This window comes from Metopolophium dirhodum, chromosome 1 (assembly GCF_019925205.1).
Source record: "Metopolophium dirhodum isolate CAU chromosome 1, ASM1992520v1, whole genome shotgun sequence".
Classification (NCBI taxonomy): domain Eukaryota; kingdom Metazoa; phylum Arthropoda; class Insecta; order Hemiptera; family Aphididae; genus Metopolophium; species Metopolophium dirhodum.
Genome location: NC_083560.1, coordinates 148,107,434 through 148,124,313, shown reverse-complemented (window position 1 = coordinate 148,124,313; position 16,880 = coordinate 148,107,434). Strand labels below are relative to the sequence as shown.

Genomic DNA, 16,880 nt, shown 5'->3' with positions numbered 1-16,880 from the left:
TAAATTATTTTTAGACTATAGAGAATAACTTCAGGTGGTAGGAGGTAAACATTAATGATCATTGTTTTTTTAGACCACCCTAATACACTCATATACCCATAGGATAGTTCATACATATTTAGATACTTACATAGTCGCATATTATATACATACATACACACATTCATCAGGTATCACAAACACCCAAACATATTATAAAATTAAAATATTATTAAAATATATGTATGTGCAGTATTCATATATATTTAGTTTATGTACACCCTAATAGCACAAGGACCTTCCTAGGTAGGTCGCAGGCTGGTCTATTGAGACTGGCGGACCATAAATATGCTTCCGGCCTATATGCTTTCGGTAGAGTCTGGGGAGGATCTATAGACTTCCTAATGTCCGTTTTGAGACTATTCATGAGACCTACCCGACAGGAACCAGATAGGATATATTTTTATATATCCTAAAATATACCCATAATGGTCTATTATGCTACCTATTTAGGTCTATACTCTGTTCAAAATAAGACGATGACCCGGCGGCCGAGTTGTGCGCATGGGCGTGGCTTTTGTTCTATAGTAGCACCAAACGCGACTCCGCCGACGGGAGCACCAATTAGTCTAGTATCGACTGTTGATGAGTTAAAATAATTTAAAATACATTATGCGTTTTGTTTGTATGTCTCTGCCGCGGTCGCCAGGCGGTTTACGAACACTGTAATATAATATTTTAATGTATATTTTTTATCATATACTTAGACCATGATATTAAGTAAACATAATTGAAATATTAATTTGTTTATTAACAATAGGGTAATATAAATATAAAAAAAAAATACGTATACGTAATTCATAAATTAAAACTATTTTTGTTTATATTATTTTTTAAACACAATATAATTGTATTTAATATATATATTATAAATCTCTAAAACGATCGTCAAAATAATTATCACAAATGTGTATACAAAATAAATTACATAATAAATTAAAACAATTTTTACAAATTATATACAATTAAAAATCGGAAGAATCGGAAGTCTCGCCTGTTATTGTGAGTACGCAGGGTTCCAAGTTGTCAATAATTTCGTCCATATTTCGGTCGACTTCGGTCATTTTCTCCTCCTCCTTTATCACGTGTTGAATGAAATTTTGCCAGTTTTCACTGGTAACACGTTCAATTGCAGTGTTTAAGAGAACTCTAACGTCATCAATTTTGAATGTCGTATTATTTTGTTTAACATAGGTTTTCACCATTGCCCATGCTAATTCAATTGGGTTTAGCTCACAGTGGTAAGGTGGTAATCTTAATACTGTGTGCCCGGCGTCTTTTGCCATGTTGTCGACAACATATGACGTATACTTGGATTTTATTTCTCTGACCTTTGTGAGCAATTGTGGTTTAAACATTGGCCTATCAATAACAACACCTTTTGATTTCAACCACAATAAAATGTCGTCCTTTTTTGATGAAGATGTCGGTATTTTTTCAGTCTTTACTGAATGGTATGGGGCGTTGTCCATCACAATGACCGAGTTTTGTTCGAGACGAGGAATTATTGACTGAAACCATTCATGAAAATGGTCACCATTCATTTCATCATGATAATCGCCACTATTTTTCTTCGACAGAAAACATAAAAGGCCACCTTCTAAAAAGCCTTTATGCGACCCAATGTGCAACACAATCAATCGTTTACCCGTACCTGTCGGGTTCTTCGCACCAGTTGTCAGACCTCTGTTGAACGCATCATGTTTTGACTGAATGGTTTTGTCGACCCATAATTTCTCAACACAATCACCTGCATTTACCCAGGTTTCGTCAAGGTAGTATACCGTGCGACCTTCTTCTCGGTATTTACGAATGTCGTAGATGTAGTTTTGACGCCAAACAAGCAAGTCTTCCCTCTCTGTTAAAACGCTGCATCTCTTCCTTTTAGTGAAGACGAAGTCTAATTTTTTTATAATTGTATACAACGTGGTACGTTTGTAATTGGGAAGCGCTGGATCGTCATTCACTGCTTCCAAAATTTTGTCGATCGTAGGTAATTCTTTTCTTAACCAAAAACTATGTACCTTTTGACGTAACGCATTTCGATCTAAATCGTCAATCTTTTCGAACAGGCACTTCTTACTGCGTTTCTTATCAGGAGATTTGACACTTCCGGTAGTCTTATATTCAGAAATGATTTTACGCACTGAATTCAAGCCAATGCCCAATGTTTTCGAAATTTCAGCCATCATTATCTTGTACTGCATATCTGGGTTTTTCATTGTTAAGTCCTTGTATAAATTGACAATCATCATTTTTTGACGACTCAGTATCACCTAAAATTAAAATAAAAAATATTTTAAAAAAAGTTCGGTAAGTGGATGTCGCTCTGCTGTACAGTAGGTTACAAGTGGGTCACTGTAATGGATTAAATGAATATACTATCATTGTATAAGAAAAACGATTCTGAGCGAAAACGGTCAGTCAGCCTATGATATTACCAAGTATATTGAATGATATTATTGTAAATAAAGTAGTTTATATATAACCTATTTACGTGGAACCTTGTTTTAAATTTTCAATCCTTAGCTATAAAGTTGAAAATTTTATAAATTTTTAAATACAAAATAATTATTCAATTTTAAATTTGATAAATTTTGTCAAAATTCGATCTTTAAATGCTTATAAAAAAAATGTTGCCTATGTATTTTTATAATTTATGAATGGGAGTTAGAACAACTTATGTGGACCCTTCTATTAAATTTTCAAGTATTTTGTCCCAGCTTAATTTTTTTTATTAACATTTATAAAAAAAAAATCAAAGAAAATCGATTATTTCAAATGCCTATAAATAGATTAAAAATTAGTGAAATATTTTGAAAATAAAACTGTATAAAGAAAATGTAAATTTAAACAACTGGTAAAATTTTCAAGTTTCTACGACTTATACTTTTTGAATAATAACAAATATCAAAAATCGTTTGGGGCTAAACCGTTATTTAACGCGGTTTTGTAAAAATTTAACTTTCAAACACTCCTAAAAATTTTTTGTCTTAGTCCGGTAGAGTTTTTTTTACAGATATTTAAAGAAAAACTTATGGAGAACCTTGTACCAAATTTTAAAAACTTAGTTCTAAAAGAAAAAAATTTTATGATTTTTCAACCACAAAATTACTTGCAAATTTTCGCAATTTTGACATACTTCGTATAAATTTGAACTTTAAGCACTTATAAAAAAAAATTGTGACTAACGATTTTGGATTTTTTTTTATCACTATGAGAACAACTTATAAGAAACCTTGTATTAAATTTTCAAAATTTTCTAGTCAACCAAAAAATTTTTATCGTTATTTAAAAAAAAATACTTAGAAAAATTGAAAATTTCAATTGTCTACTCACTTTTCCTGGTACATTTATTCTTTTTGGTGAAATAGTATCGTCCATATTCTCCATTTCAGGAACCTCATCTAAACAATCACTCATTGTAAATTGATTTACGTAAAATTTGTAAACAACGTAATAAAAAAAATAAAAAAATAGTATGGTATAGTTATTACACAGAGACAAATATAAGCAAATACGGTGGTGTTACAACAGAGATCACAGCACAAATGCGTTGTATCAGTGAAATGTACAATGTAAGATAGTGCTGCCGACGCACATCCTGCAGGGGGATATCAAGCAGGTGTTCTTTTAGTTGTTCTTTTTGTCCTCTAAGGGACGCACATTCCAATAAAACCCACCAAATAATGCACAACGCACATACGCACATTCGCCAGCGCCGTATGCATGACGCACGCACGCACATCCACTTCACGCGGCGTGCACATCCCACCAGAGCCTCGGTCACGTGATCGATGCTCATGGGTGGAGTCTGACCGCCGCCCGACAAAAACTGGTCGCCGCCGGGTCATCGTCTTATTTTGAACAGAGTATAGAAGAGTCACAAAGTACATTGATATTATTTATTTAATAATACCTCAACTTCATGCAATAATTAGGTGTTCATTATTTTTTATCTGCCTTTGAAACAATGTATTAGGAGCCGTCTATTAAATTTTCAAGAATTTTTACCCGACAAATAAAATTTTATTGATAATAGAAAAAAAAATTAAAAAAATTGGAAACTGAAAATGTCTGTAAACAGCTCAAAATAAGTCAAAATATTTTGAAAATGCTATAGTTCATAGAAAATGCTTTTATAAACGTTCAGTCAAAATTGAATGTATCTACCATCATTTCTTTTAGAGTTATACCAAAAACCAATATCGATTTTGTCGAAAATCGGGTTTGCGTAAAAATTCCCGTTTTTTCCTTAATTTTTCATTTGCTTTTTAAGGCGCTTATGAAAACTATTGGAAAATGTTTACTTTTTACCCCCCAAAGTACCAACTAGATTCACTCTCCTATCAGAAAAGATACTGTTGAAGAAAATCTGCTCAGAATCTAAAATACAATAATGGATAATAATAGTAGGTATTTTTTTTTTTTTATTATTATTATGTTTAAACTTTTTGAAAACTGAGGTGATTTGTCAGTGATACTGTAGGTTTTTTAACACCCAAGTGTTAGTGTGGCAAGGATTTGTTGATAAAAATGGATGGTTATTCATTCGAGAGCTAGCAACACCGGCCGATACGTACACTCAGAGCGTTTCCGCACCACACCAAACCACAACCGCAATAATAGTACTTATAAATTGTTATATTTCAAATTAAATGTTTTATATTATAATTTTATTTATAATATAACATATAATAATACAAATATATTAATTGTATACAAGCTAATTTAATATATTGTATTAGTCAAAATTTTTTTTTTGCATTAATTGCCGCTCCCAACGCTCTTTGCAATGATGTTTCAGCCATCCAGTTATTGCTTTGTTTATTTGAATTGTATTTGATTGCTGGTGTATTTTTAAAATAACACCTGAAAATGATATTTGAGTGGTAATAACTATAATATAGAAAAATAAAGATTTCAATAGTAATAAATGTTATCTGGAATGAACATTGAAAACAATTTCCTATTTAGAAGTTTATAAAATAGAACTGTAATCATATAATTCATATAACATTTAGTAAAAGAATGTATTTTTTTAAATGCTATTATGTCAGTGTCTATATTATAAAATATTAATACTAACAACTATATTACCCATAAAGAAGTACAACAAAAAAATGCATACATGTATGATTGGCAAAAACCAGAGCCCAGAGGTGTATTCAGAAATATTTTAATGGGAAGGTGGGTAAAATAGATAATATAATACATAATATTTAAATATAATATAACCATTTGAAATTTTCAGTCATTGAATTTTTTTTTTAAAAAAATAGTAAATAAGACACTGAGCAGACGACCCCCTCAAAAAATATCCTAGTCGCGCCACTACTAACATGATAATTATTATTAAGTTATCGGAGCCATATTTCTTTTCAATTTAATTTATATCTTGTGCACATTGCAGGGAAGTACGCCAGGGCCTAACCAGGCGCGGATTCAGTATGGGGCAGAGGGGGTGGCCGCCCCCCCGTAAGCTGTGTTTTGTTTAGGAAAAATGCTTAAATGTTTTTAAGATCAATAAAAAAAAAAAGGTGGGCAAGTGGATGTCGCTCTGCTGTACTGTAGGTTACAAGTGGGTCACTGTATAATGGATGGTATTAAATTTGAATTCAATGATATATCATTGTATAAGAAAAACGATTCTGAGTGGAGACGATATGTCAGTCTAGGTATAAGACATATTATACACTTATCTATGGTATTAAAAAAAAAATTGACCTATAATAAATTCCAAATTAATCATATCACAATATCCATTAGGTACATATAACGCGTTATACATCAACAACAAACCGTGATACTATCATCATAATATATCGATGAAAATATTACAAATTAGAAGTTTCAAGTGCCCACGAATAATATTATACAATCACAACAAAATAACTAAAATAGTTATTCTAGGTTTTTATGTAATTTCGTCCTAATTTGAACTTAAAATGACTATACAAATAAACTGTGCTTGTGTATTTTTTAGATTTTTTGGTAACCGAATTATCTATTTACACGGAATCTTGTTTTAAATTTTCAATCCTTAGCTATAAAAACTGAACATTTTATAATTTATTAATTACAATGGTTGATAATTTTCGAGATTTTGATAAATTCTGTCCAAATTTGATCTTTAAATGCTTATAAAAAAAAACTGTGCCTATGTATTTTCAATATTTTTCAACTGCTATTGTAAAAATATATCAGGAGTCTTGTATTAAATTTTTACACTTTTTGGCCCAACAGATAAAACTTTATTGATATTTATAGAAAAAAAAACTAAAAAAATTGAAAACTGAAAATGCCCGTAAACAGCTCAAAAAGTGTCAAAATATTTTCAAAATTGTATGGTGTATAGGCAATGCTAATATAAACATTCAGTGAAATTTTCATGTATCTACAGTTATTCGTTTTTGAATTACAAGAAAATAAGGAAATCGGTACATGAGAAATCGAGTGAATATCTAATGTTGTAAAAATATGAATTTAAAACGCTCATAAAAATTTAATTTGACTTTCTTGTAGAAATTTTTTTTTTGATAAAGTTAGACAAACTTATGAGGAATCTTGTATTAGATTTTAAAATCTTAGATTTAAAAAGAAAATTTTTTATGAATTTCTAACTCAAAATAATTTGCAAATTTTCGTGATTTTTCCGTATTTTTTCAAGATTTGAACTTTAAACGTGTATAAAAAAAAACTGTGACTAAGGATTTTTAATTTTTTTCATCTGCCTTTGAAACAATAACCTAGGAGCCTTCTATTAAATTTTCAAGCTTTTTTACCCAACAAATAAAATTTTATTGATATTTATAGAAAAAAAATTTAAAAAAACTGAAAACTGACAATGTCCGTAAACAGTTCAAAAAAAGTCAAATTATTTTCAAAATTGTATTGTGTATAGAAAATGCAAATATAAACAACCAGTGAAAATTTCATGCATCTACGGTCATTTGTTTTAGAGTTACACCAATAACCAAAATCGATTTTGTTAAAAATCGATTTTGCGTAAAAATTCCCGTTTTTCCTTAATTTTTCTTTTGTTTTTCACATCACTTTTGAAAACTACTGGGAAATTAAAATTTTGACCTCCCTAATGCACCAACGATATTCACTTTCCCATCGAACAAGATACTGAAGTCGAAAATCGAAGCATTATTTCGACTACTTATCGTGTACACAGACACAAAAATAAAAAAATAAAAAAAAATAAAAAAAAAATAAAAAAAAAAATAAAAAAAAAAATAAAAAAAAAGACACACATCATTGTAAAATCAATACATTCATCGTTTCACTCAGAATCTAAAAGGATAAATTTAATGCAAAATATCAATTCATAAAAATGTATATTGATTAAATGTTGTGCTTCACAAAATGTTGATATATTTTTACAATAAAGTATATACCTATATAGTATATACCTAATGGATAGTAACCTACGTTAGAACATAAAAAATAAAAATAAAAATATTATAATGGTAATCTTCTTTCTACAGGACTTAAAACTTTAAACTCTTCAATTACGGTATTGAAATCTACTGATTTTGTCATTTCTTGCTCAACGAATAAAAATAAAAGTGATTCTAAACGTTCTTGTGACATTGTTGAACGTAGTTTCGATTTAACAATAGATAATTTGGAGAAGGCCCGTTCACAACCACAACTTGTGACTGGTATAACAACGAACTTGGTAATGGCTTCGTAGAAATTGGTAAAAATATTTTTCCTATTTGAAGCCATTAACCAATCCAACCATTTATAAATAGTGTGAGTACATGTACCAATTGGAATATCTTTTATTGATGCAAGTATTTTGACTTCAGAGTCCAAATCTTTATTTAAAATGTTGAAAAATGTTTTTATAACTGAATAATCTTCAATAGTCGGTTGTAATTTAATTAAATTACCAACCGAAGTAATTACTTCTAGAGTACTATCTAAAAATCTATTATCAATTTCTCCTAGTAAATCATCTAGAATAGGATAAAATACATTAATCCTAATTTCATCATATTTAGTTTCTGAAAAAAATTGTGATTCTCCATTGTCATCAATTTTTCTAGCAACTTTTCTTTTTAATACTTCTGGAATATCAATTTTGTTTTTATTGCAAATATCAATGGTGGTTTGGTAAATGTTATCATACTCTTGTTGATCATGTCTCATTTTACTCAAAAACTTTTTCAGTCCTTTTACAATTTCAACAGCAGCTAATAAATCTAGAACAGGAGCTTGGAGTGAAGCACTAACCTTTAATACTGCTCGAAAAATTGGTTCCATTAAATTCATTGCAAAAACAAAGTTAAATGATTTTAATTGATATTTTAATCCTAATCCTTTTGCCCTGACATCGGGTACTTGAGTATTTTCACATATCTCATCAATTGCTGGTACCAACATACTAAAATTTTCTTGAACTGCTGATACTGCTTCCGCTCTGCATGCCCACCTAGTATTTGACAGCGACTTCAGAGTTTTTAGTTTGATACAAGATTCTTTTGATATTTTTTCAAGTGTAGCATGTCTGATCGGGCTTCCTTCAATAAAATTGTATAGGAATTGTACTGTTCCAAGAAAATCAAATACTATTCTATGCTTTATTTTTTTTTCTGTTTTCTTTGAAATGGAATCTATTAATGCCAAATTCAAACAATGTGCATAACAATGTACATATATAATTTTATTATTTTCTGCCTTACATCTTGCTTGTACACCTGATATTTTTCCTGACATTGTTGAAGCTCCATCAAAGCAGACTGCTAATACAGATGACCAGGATGTATTATAATTAGTAACAACATCTGAAAGTGTATTGAAAATATCTACAGCATTTAAAGATTTTAAACGCTTTAAACTTAAAAATGTTTCAATGGGTCTATTCTTAGTAGTATCAAAATATCTAACTAACACGGCAAGTTGCTCGTGATGCCCCACATCACTGGTCTCATCTGCCATAATTGAAATCCATTTTTGATGAATTTTGGTTTTAATAGACTGTTTTAATACATTATGTATGGAAGTAATTAAATCATTCTGTATATGATTACTAGTATACTGGGCATTTTTTGGTCCATTGTCAAAATGATTTCTTAATATTGGATCGTATCTGGAAAGAAGCTGGATAATTTCTAAAAAAAGTCCCCTTTGGTTACTTTTCAATGATTCGTTATGCCCACGAAATGACTTTCCACATTTTGCTAGACAAATTATTATATCTATTATTCTTTCCATCAATTTTCTGTTTTGAATACGTTCAGTTTCTTTTTTTGCAAGGATAACTTTTCTTGTTTCATCCAATAATTGATCAATTGGTAACACAGCTTCATTAAGATAATTGTTCATTGAGTTAACACTATTCACATGAGATTTTGATAGCTGATGCTTTCTAAAAGACTCTATACCTTTGTACCAGTTAGTAAATCCAGTTTTTGAAAATGTTTTATCAATCTGACCTGCATTTAATTGATTACCAGAGAAAACTCTGCATGGAAAACAGAAACATTTATCAAGTACTTCACTATACTCCAGCCAGGGATAATTCTTAAACCAATTCGATTGAAAACAACGATACCGACCACTTTGTTTAATTCTTGGATAGAGTTTCAAAATTGGCTGAAATGGGCCATTTTGTATTCTATTTCTTAGTTCTAAAGCATTAGTTGGTAATTTGTTACTTGGGTCATCTGGATCTGAGTCAAAAATATCATAAAAAAAAAAAAACATTTTTTCAGTTTTACTATGTCTAAACTGCAAATTATTTCAGTAACTTCACAAATATAAAGCATCAAATAAATAAATATATTATTATTTAAAATGTTATAATCAAAGCAATCTAATAAAGCGCAGTAAAGTCATAAGCATATTTATAGCATAACGAATGCAAATGAAAAAAAAAATCTGACAAACCAATGAACATTGAAATCACAGATAAATGAAAAAACATTTTCTAGAGACATTTGTAATCTGAAACATATATTATATTTACATTTAAATACACCATAATAATTAGTTACTAACATACACAGATATATTATAATAGTATAGAGTATAGTATTAGAGTTATTCATATTATAAAAAAACAAATTTTATAAATTTTATTAGTTAACACTGACATGCATTATTAATTTCATTTTTCACTTATCAAAATATAAAAAAACAAATTGTATTAGTTAACACTGGCATGCATTATTAATTTCATTTTTCACTTATCAAAATATTACACATTTACAATAACTTAAGACATGTTAAATAAAAATGTAATTAATTAATTACATGTTTTACTACCACATTGAATTACACATTGATGGAATGCATACATTTATAACAAAAAATAATATTTAAATATTCTATAACTAAAATATTAATATTATTTATATATAATAATTTACCTTTTGTTAATAAATTTAAATCAACATCATTATTAACATTGTAATACTTAATATCATTATCATTACTATTGTCTAGAGGTACAAGTATATTTGTTTGGTCATTACAAAATGTGTCATTGTCTTTCTTATTGTCATCAGAGGTGTCAAAATCTATAGATGTAAATGTAAAAATATTTAGATTAGACACCAAGGAACTATTGAAAAAAATTAATACTTAATGCTAATTTTACTGCTAGTAGTGTTATTTAAACTATTTTCTGCTTTTTCTGATGAAGCTGTTGAAGAAATGATTTCAGTTGTGCGTTGTTTTTTCACAATAAAATTATCCAGAGAACCACGAAGTTGTTCAGTCTCTTTTTTCCTATTTATCTTAATTCTGAGTTTCTCAGCACCCCCCATCTCTTTCCTTTTTACTCCTGACATAATGTCTATCTCCTGAGTCTAGTACTCAACTATTATTTTTATTTATTACAAAAACAAAATACGGGAGCACGTGTATAGATAATATCGACAAATGACAATCGACATTTTATCGTAAAAAATTTATCTATTATCAATGTGATACCATCGATGTGTGATACAAATATACAATACACGCCTTGGTGGTAAATTTAGTTGATACGGCATAATGATATCACTGGTTAGATAATGGTTTGATTTATTGGTTATTTAAAGTTGTTCATAGCGATAGCGTTCATATTGTCTGTATTATCATTTTTGCTACAGCGCTTAATTTATTTTCTCTAATTTTTACTATTTGTAGCTTAAAATTTAAACGAAGTCCCTGAATGAATAAAAGTTGTACAAAAAGCCACGGGCCACGGGGTGTGCCACGGCACACCTGGCACACCCTGTACGCACGCCTATGCTTCAATTCCACAATAATTCACTATCAGATATAATATTAAATGATATTAAAATATAACGTTGCGATCTACGACTGCTTTATCATCAGCTGCAGCAGCAGGTTGTTTACGAGTTGCGATCATACAGCTGCTGACTATTGTTATATTATAAATTTATAACAATATTATATTATATGACTTATTAATTTTTATATTGACAACCTTTGTGTTTTTAGTGCTATGATTTATTTCTGTAAGTATTGCACATAATCATAACATTATACTTTTCTAACATTATTTTTTTTTTTTTTTTTACTCTTTAAACTTTATACTATTAATAATATTACATTAATACTAAATAAAAATTACCAATATTATTGTAAAAATAGAAACAAGATTAATTATTTTATTATAATGTTACTATTTTTATTATACAATCATTAAATTATAAATGTTTATAATTTGCAATATTGATAATTTAGTATATACATTTAAATTGTTGTTAATTTATTTTTTAGTATTTTTAATAATTTTTTTCTTAGGATCTGCTGAAAACCGGTACAATATTTCACGAACAACGTCATTGATTTTGTTTGAAATGTTCGAATCTTTTGTATCTCTAGTAGATGTATGAATTTTAATACTAGCTTCCGCATGTTTCCATCTAGTATAAAAATTCACTTTTTATATTTTTTATTTTAAACATGTTATAGTCCATAGTTTTTTACTAACCTTTCATCTGACGGAATATCTTGAATTGTACTAATTTTGTAATGCTGAATAACATAGTAGTCTTCACAGTGTGGTGCAACAGGACATTTAAAAGTGTATGAATTATTTCCTTCCTTCATTGTTAATGTGTTCAATACATCATTTTCAACTTTCCCTTTTGATATCAAATCCATAAAAATATCCTTGTATGATTCCGATTGCTGATATATGAAATAAAGTAACATTTCAATTGATATTAAAAATGTGTGTGTGTGTGTGTGTGTGTGCGTGCGTGTGTGCGTGTGCGTGTGTGTGTGTGTGTGTGTGTGTGTGTGTGTGTGTGTGTGTATAATATTTTAGAAATAATATTAATTATTACCTTTCCGATCTTGGTCTTTTTACTACCAGTTTTTGACTCGCCAACATTTTTTCTTTTACTGATTTTTGGTTTAACAGGTTTTACTGAATATGAACTTTCCTGCTATTATTTAATAAAATATCAATAATATAAATATAAAATTATGTTTTGTATCTATTATAATAAATGTACACACACACACACACACACACACACACACACATACACAAACACAATCAAATGGGAATACTTACATCTTCATTTGATGAGCTTTCGTCAGTAACATTGGTATATGAAGACATTGTATTTTTACCTTTAATAAAAATTTACGAGTTAAGATTTTTAATATACTAGTTTTTAAGACTTGTACCAGATCAAAATATATTACTTGTTATGTAGTCTTGTAGCGGTTTTGTAATGTTGTGAAGCGACGACGCATCAAGTCTAGTAAATGATGTTGAGATTTAACACTGTCTATAATCAATGCATACCGACTGCTCATATACAATCTAATAAGGTTGTATGAGTGTGTAAGTGATCATCGGTTTATGTATTATTGTCAGATAATTATAGGTATAAATAAAATAAATGTAGTGTACTCATTTTGTTTTAGGCTTTCCACATTTAATTAAACATAAATTACCTTTGACCAGATTACCTATGATAATTTATAATTTTAAATAACTTTTACACATATATATATAATGAAAAAATGTCTGTTTGCAGTTTATAATCAGTTTAATATTATGATGTGGTGTAATATTGCATGGTTATTTTATTATCAGGTAAACTGGTCTGATTAATTAGGTATAAATAAAATAAATGCAGTGTACTCATTTTTTTTAAACTCGTTTAATTTAAATATTAATATGTAATTTTTTCTTATTTAATTACAGTAAAATGCAGCGAAATTTAGTAACAAAAAAAACACGCATGAACATAATTGGAAGCGGACTCATTCAGTTAGATCGTTTTAAAAAATGTTCAAAAACTTATGTCTTAAAAAATGATTATAATTTTATAGACTTTATCAAATTTTTTGACTACGGTTTTGATATGATAATTTGTAAATTAAAAAAAATGACGCAGCAATCAAGTATTAAATTTAACTTGTATCTTGATTGTGTTTACGTGCATGTACAGGAACGCCGAGATATTTCATTTAAAACCAAAAATATGTTAGCGTTTACAAATTCAAATTTCGAAAATTTATTAAAAAAAATGTTTAATAAACTTATTAAGGAAGAATCTGACTTTGTCACTAGAGGGAGTGGTTGGAGTTTAGACTCAATTGATGTCTTACAGTTAAGAATTAATATTGTAAACCCGTTAAATGGATCTAGTTATTTAATTTTACCTGACTCAATACGTAATAAGAAAGCTGTTATAAATGTAAAAAACAATGATGAAAAATGTTTTAAATATGCAATTTTATCTAAGTTTAATAATCATTCAAATAAAAGTCAATTTAACAAACAATATTTTAAAATGCTTGAAAAGAAAAGTGATTTAAATTTTCACTGTATCGATTATCCGACACCAGTCAAACAAATTAAAATATTTGAACGTTTAAATTATGTGTCAGTTAATGTTTTTTGTTTAGATGATACAAATGTTGTTTTCCCATTATATATGAATAATGTAGAAAGTAAAAATCATTTCGATCTGCTTTTGATTAATCGTGGTGAAACATCGCATTATTGTTTTATTAATAATTTCGACAGACTTATTCGTAGACAAAAGACAAAACATAAATCTAAATTAATTATATGTAAAAGATGTTTTACAGTTTTTAGTAATACTCCTTGTAAATATAAATTGTGGGGTGTTAATGGATTAAAAAAACATAAAAAAAATTGTGGAAAGCACAAACTAGGAAGACCTGTAATGTTTGAAGACGATGATGATGATTTTATTTATTTTAAAAATTTTAAAAGAACGCAACGAATACCAATAGTAATTTATTCTGACTTTGAATGTTATTTAAAACCTAAATTCACCAAACAAAATTGTAAAATTAAAACACTGATAACACATAAACATAAACCAATGAGTTATGCATATTACGTGAAAATAGATTATAATATTATACCTAAATATTTAATAAAAAAATATAAAATTCCTACGAAACTTCATGTTTACAGAAATCAAAATGCTGCAAAACATTTCTTAAAGACCATGATAGATATAGGTACAAAGGTTTATAATCTTTATCAAGTAAATATACCTATGAATAAATTAACTAATAACGGAGAGCTTAAATTTCAAAATGCAAAAATATGTGAATGCTGTTCCAAATCATTTAAAAAAAATAAATTAATTAAATTAAGAGATCATAATCATTTTACAGGACGTTTTAGATCAGTTGTTTGTTTAAATTGTAACTTTGAATTGTGTAACGTTTCGTTTCTACCGATATACTTTCATAACTTAGCCTATGGCAGTCATTTCATTGTTTGTGAACTTGGTTGTAATGAAAATGATATTCATGTAATACCTAATTCATCAGAAAAATATATATCGTTTAATAAATCAATTCAAGATAAATTTAGTATAAAATTTATTGATACATTTCGTTTTATGTCAGAGTCTCTTAGTTCATTAGCCGATAATTTATCTGATGATAAAACTAGATTTAGGGAAACCTTAAAAATATTTTCTCTGTCGACTTTAAATTTAGTTACACGTAAAGGTGTGTTTCCTTATGAATATATTGATCATCCTAGTAAATTAAATGAAACATGTTTGCCACCAAAAATATCCTTTTATAATTCGTTAAGAGACGAAGAAATTAGTGACGAAGATTATACCCATGCTCATAAGATTTGGAAAAGATTTAATTTAAAAACATTAGGAGAATATAGTGATTTATATTTAGCCACTGATGTATGTTTACTTGCTGACGTTTTTGAAAATTTTAGAGATCTTTGTTTGCAAACACTTAAATTAGATGCTTCACATTACATGACCGCCCCAGGATTTGCATTTGATTGCATGTTGAAACATACTAATGTCCGACTAGAACGACTTAAACAATACGATTTCCAATTATTTCTGGAGAATGGATTACGCGGTGGCATTTGTCATTCGGTTAAAAGACATGTAAAAGCAAACATTCCTAATATCTAAAATATTAATTATGATTCGAATAAGCCTGTAACGTGGTTAGCTTACCTGGACTGTGTAAATCTATATGGAAAGTCTATGCTATCCGCTTTACCTTATAAAAATTTTGAATGGTTTGACGATTTATCTATAGATATAACACAAATTGAAGATGATGCTGAATATGGTTATATTTTAGAAGTAGATGTTATTTACCCTAAACAATTACATAAAAATCATAACGATTTTCCATTTTTACCAGAAAATAAATGTCCACCAAATTCTAAAGTAAAAAAACTTTTAACAACTTTAGAATCAAAATTTAATTATGTAGTTCATTATAGAAATTTAAAACAAGCCATTGCCAATGGATTAAAAGTAAAAAAAGTTCATAGGATTCTTCGTTTTTCGCAATCAAAATGGATGGCACCATATATTGAGTTATGTACAAATATGAGGGTAAAGTCACGAAATGAGTTTGAACGTCAATTTTGGAAGTTATTGGTTAACAGTGTGTTTGGAAAATGTATGGAAAATGTTAGAAAACGGATGTTAATGACACTAGTTTCTAACGAGAAAAAAGCTCATCGTTTAATGTGTAAAGTAACATTTAAAGATAGAACAATTTACTCAAAAAAATTAATGGCAATTCATATGAATAAAGAAAAAATTAAGTTTGATAAACCTATTTATGTTGGATTTGCAATATTAGATATTTCAAAAACGATAATGTATCATTTTCATTATAATATAATGAAAAACGTGTATGGAAATAAAATTGATATTGTATATTCAGATACTGATTCACTAGTTTATGAAATTAGAACTTTAAACTTTTTCGATGACATAAAACATAAATTGTTTTTTTACTTTGATACTTCAAACTATCCTAAAAATCACTATTGTTATAGTGATCTTAGAAAAAATCAACCAGGGAAATTTAAAGATGAAATGAAGTCTGAAATATTATTAGAATTCATTGCTTTACGTCCTAAACTTTATGCATATAAAATAAATAACGAAGAAGTAAAAAAAGCCAAAGGTGTAAAAAAGTATGTAATTGATAAACAAATGAAATTCAACGAATATTTGGAAATATTAAATGCTTATACCAATAATTTATCTGATCAAAAAATATGTAAAACTATGAATTTTATACAGTCAAAAAACCATTTTGTTTATTCTAAATCTGTAAAGAAAATTGCTCTTAGTACTAATGATGATAAAAGAATTATTATGCATGATGGTATTAATACTATTGCATATGGCCACTATCTTTTAAAAAAATAGTACATATTGTATTTTATTTTTAATCGAATAAAAGTGAATAATATGTAAAAAAAAATGTAAAAATTAATACTAAGTAAATTAAATATAGATCAAATAAAAAAAACATACAAATAATACAACAAAACATTAATTAATTTTTATTAT

The 16,880-nt window shown here is 28.1% G+C and overlaps 3 protein-coding genes across 3 annotated transcripts; all 3 read right to left on the bottom strand.

The window, feature by feature from the left end:
• Positions 1–833: 833 nt before the first annotated feature.
• On the bottom strand, positions 834–3,911 carry LOC132934576 (uncharacterized). The gene is made up of 2 exons (XM_061000897.1): positions 3,379–3,911; positions 834–2,315 (listed from the first exon to the last, which is right to left on the bottom strand). Exons 1-2 carry the CDS (start codon positions 3,460–3,462, stop codon positions 1,005–1,007), a joined length of 1,395 nt encoding a protein of 464 aa, XP_060856880.1. The 5' UTR covers positions 3,463–3,911; the 3' UTR covers positions 834–1,004.
• Positions 3,912–7,509: 3,598 nt separating this feature from the next.
• LOC132933302 (zinc finger MYM-type protein 1-like) lies at positions 7,510–10,850 on the bottom strand. The gene is made up of 5 exons (XM_060999609.1): positions 10,658–10,850; positions 10,494–10,577; positions 9,087–9,728; positions 8,739–8,987; positions 7,510–8,669 (listed from the first exon to the last, which is right to left on the bottom strand). The coding sequence occupies exons 1-5, from the start codon at positions 10,848–10,850 to the stop codon at positions 7,510–7,512; spliced, it is 2,328 nt and encodes a 775-aa protein (XP_060855592.1).
• Positions 10,851–11,779: 929 nt separating this feature from the next.
• LOC132937182 (uncharacterized) lies at positions 11,780–12,829 on the bottom strand. Its single transcript, XM_061004007.1, has 5 exons — positions 12,730–12,829; positions 12,596–12,654; positions 12,363–12,464; positions 12,005–12,204; positions 11,780–11,936 (listed from the first exon to the last, which is right to left on the bottom strand). The coding sequence occupies exons 2-5, from the start codon at positions 12,641–12,643 to the stop codon at positions 11,780–11,782; spliced, it is 507 nt and encodes a 168-aa protein (XP_060859990.1). The 5' UTR covers positions 12,644–12,654; positions 12,730–12,829.
• Positions 12,830–16,880: the final 4,051 nt, after the last annotated feature.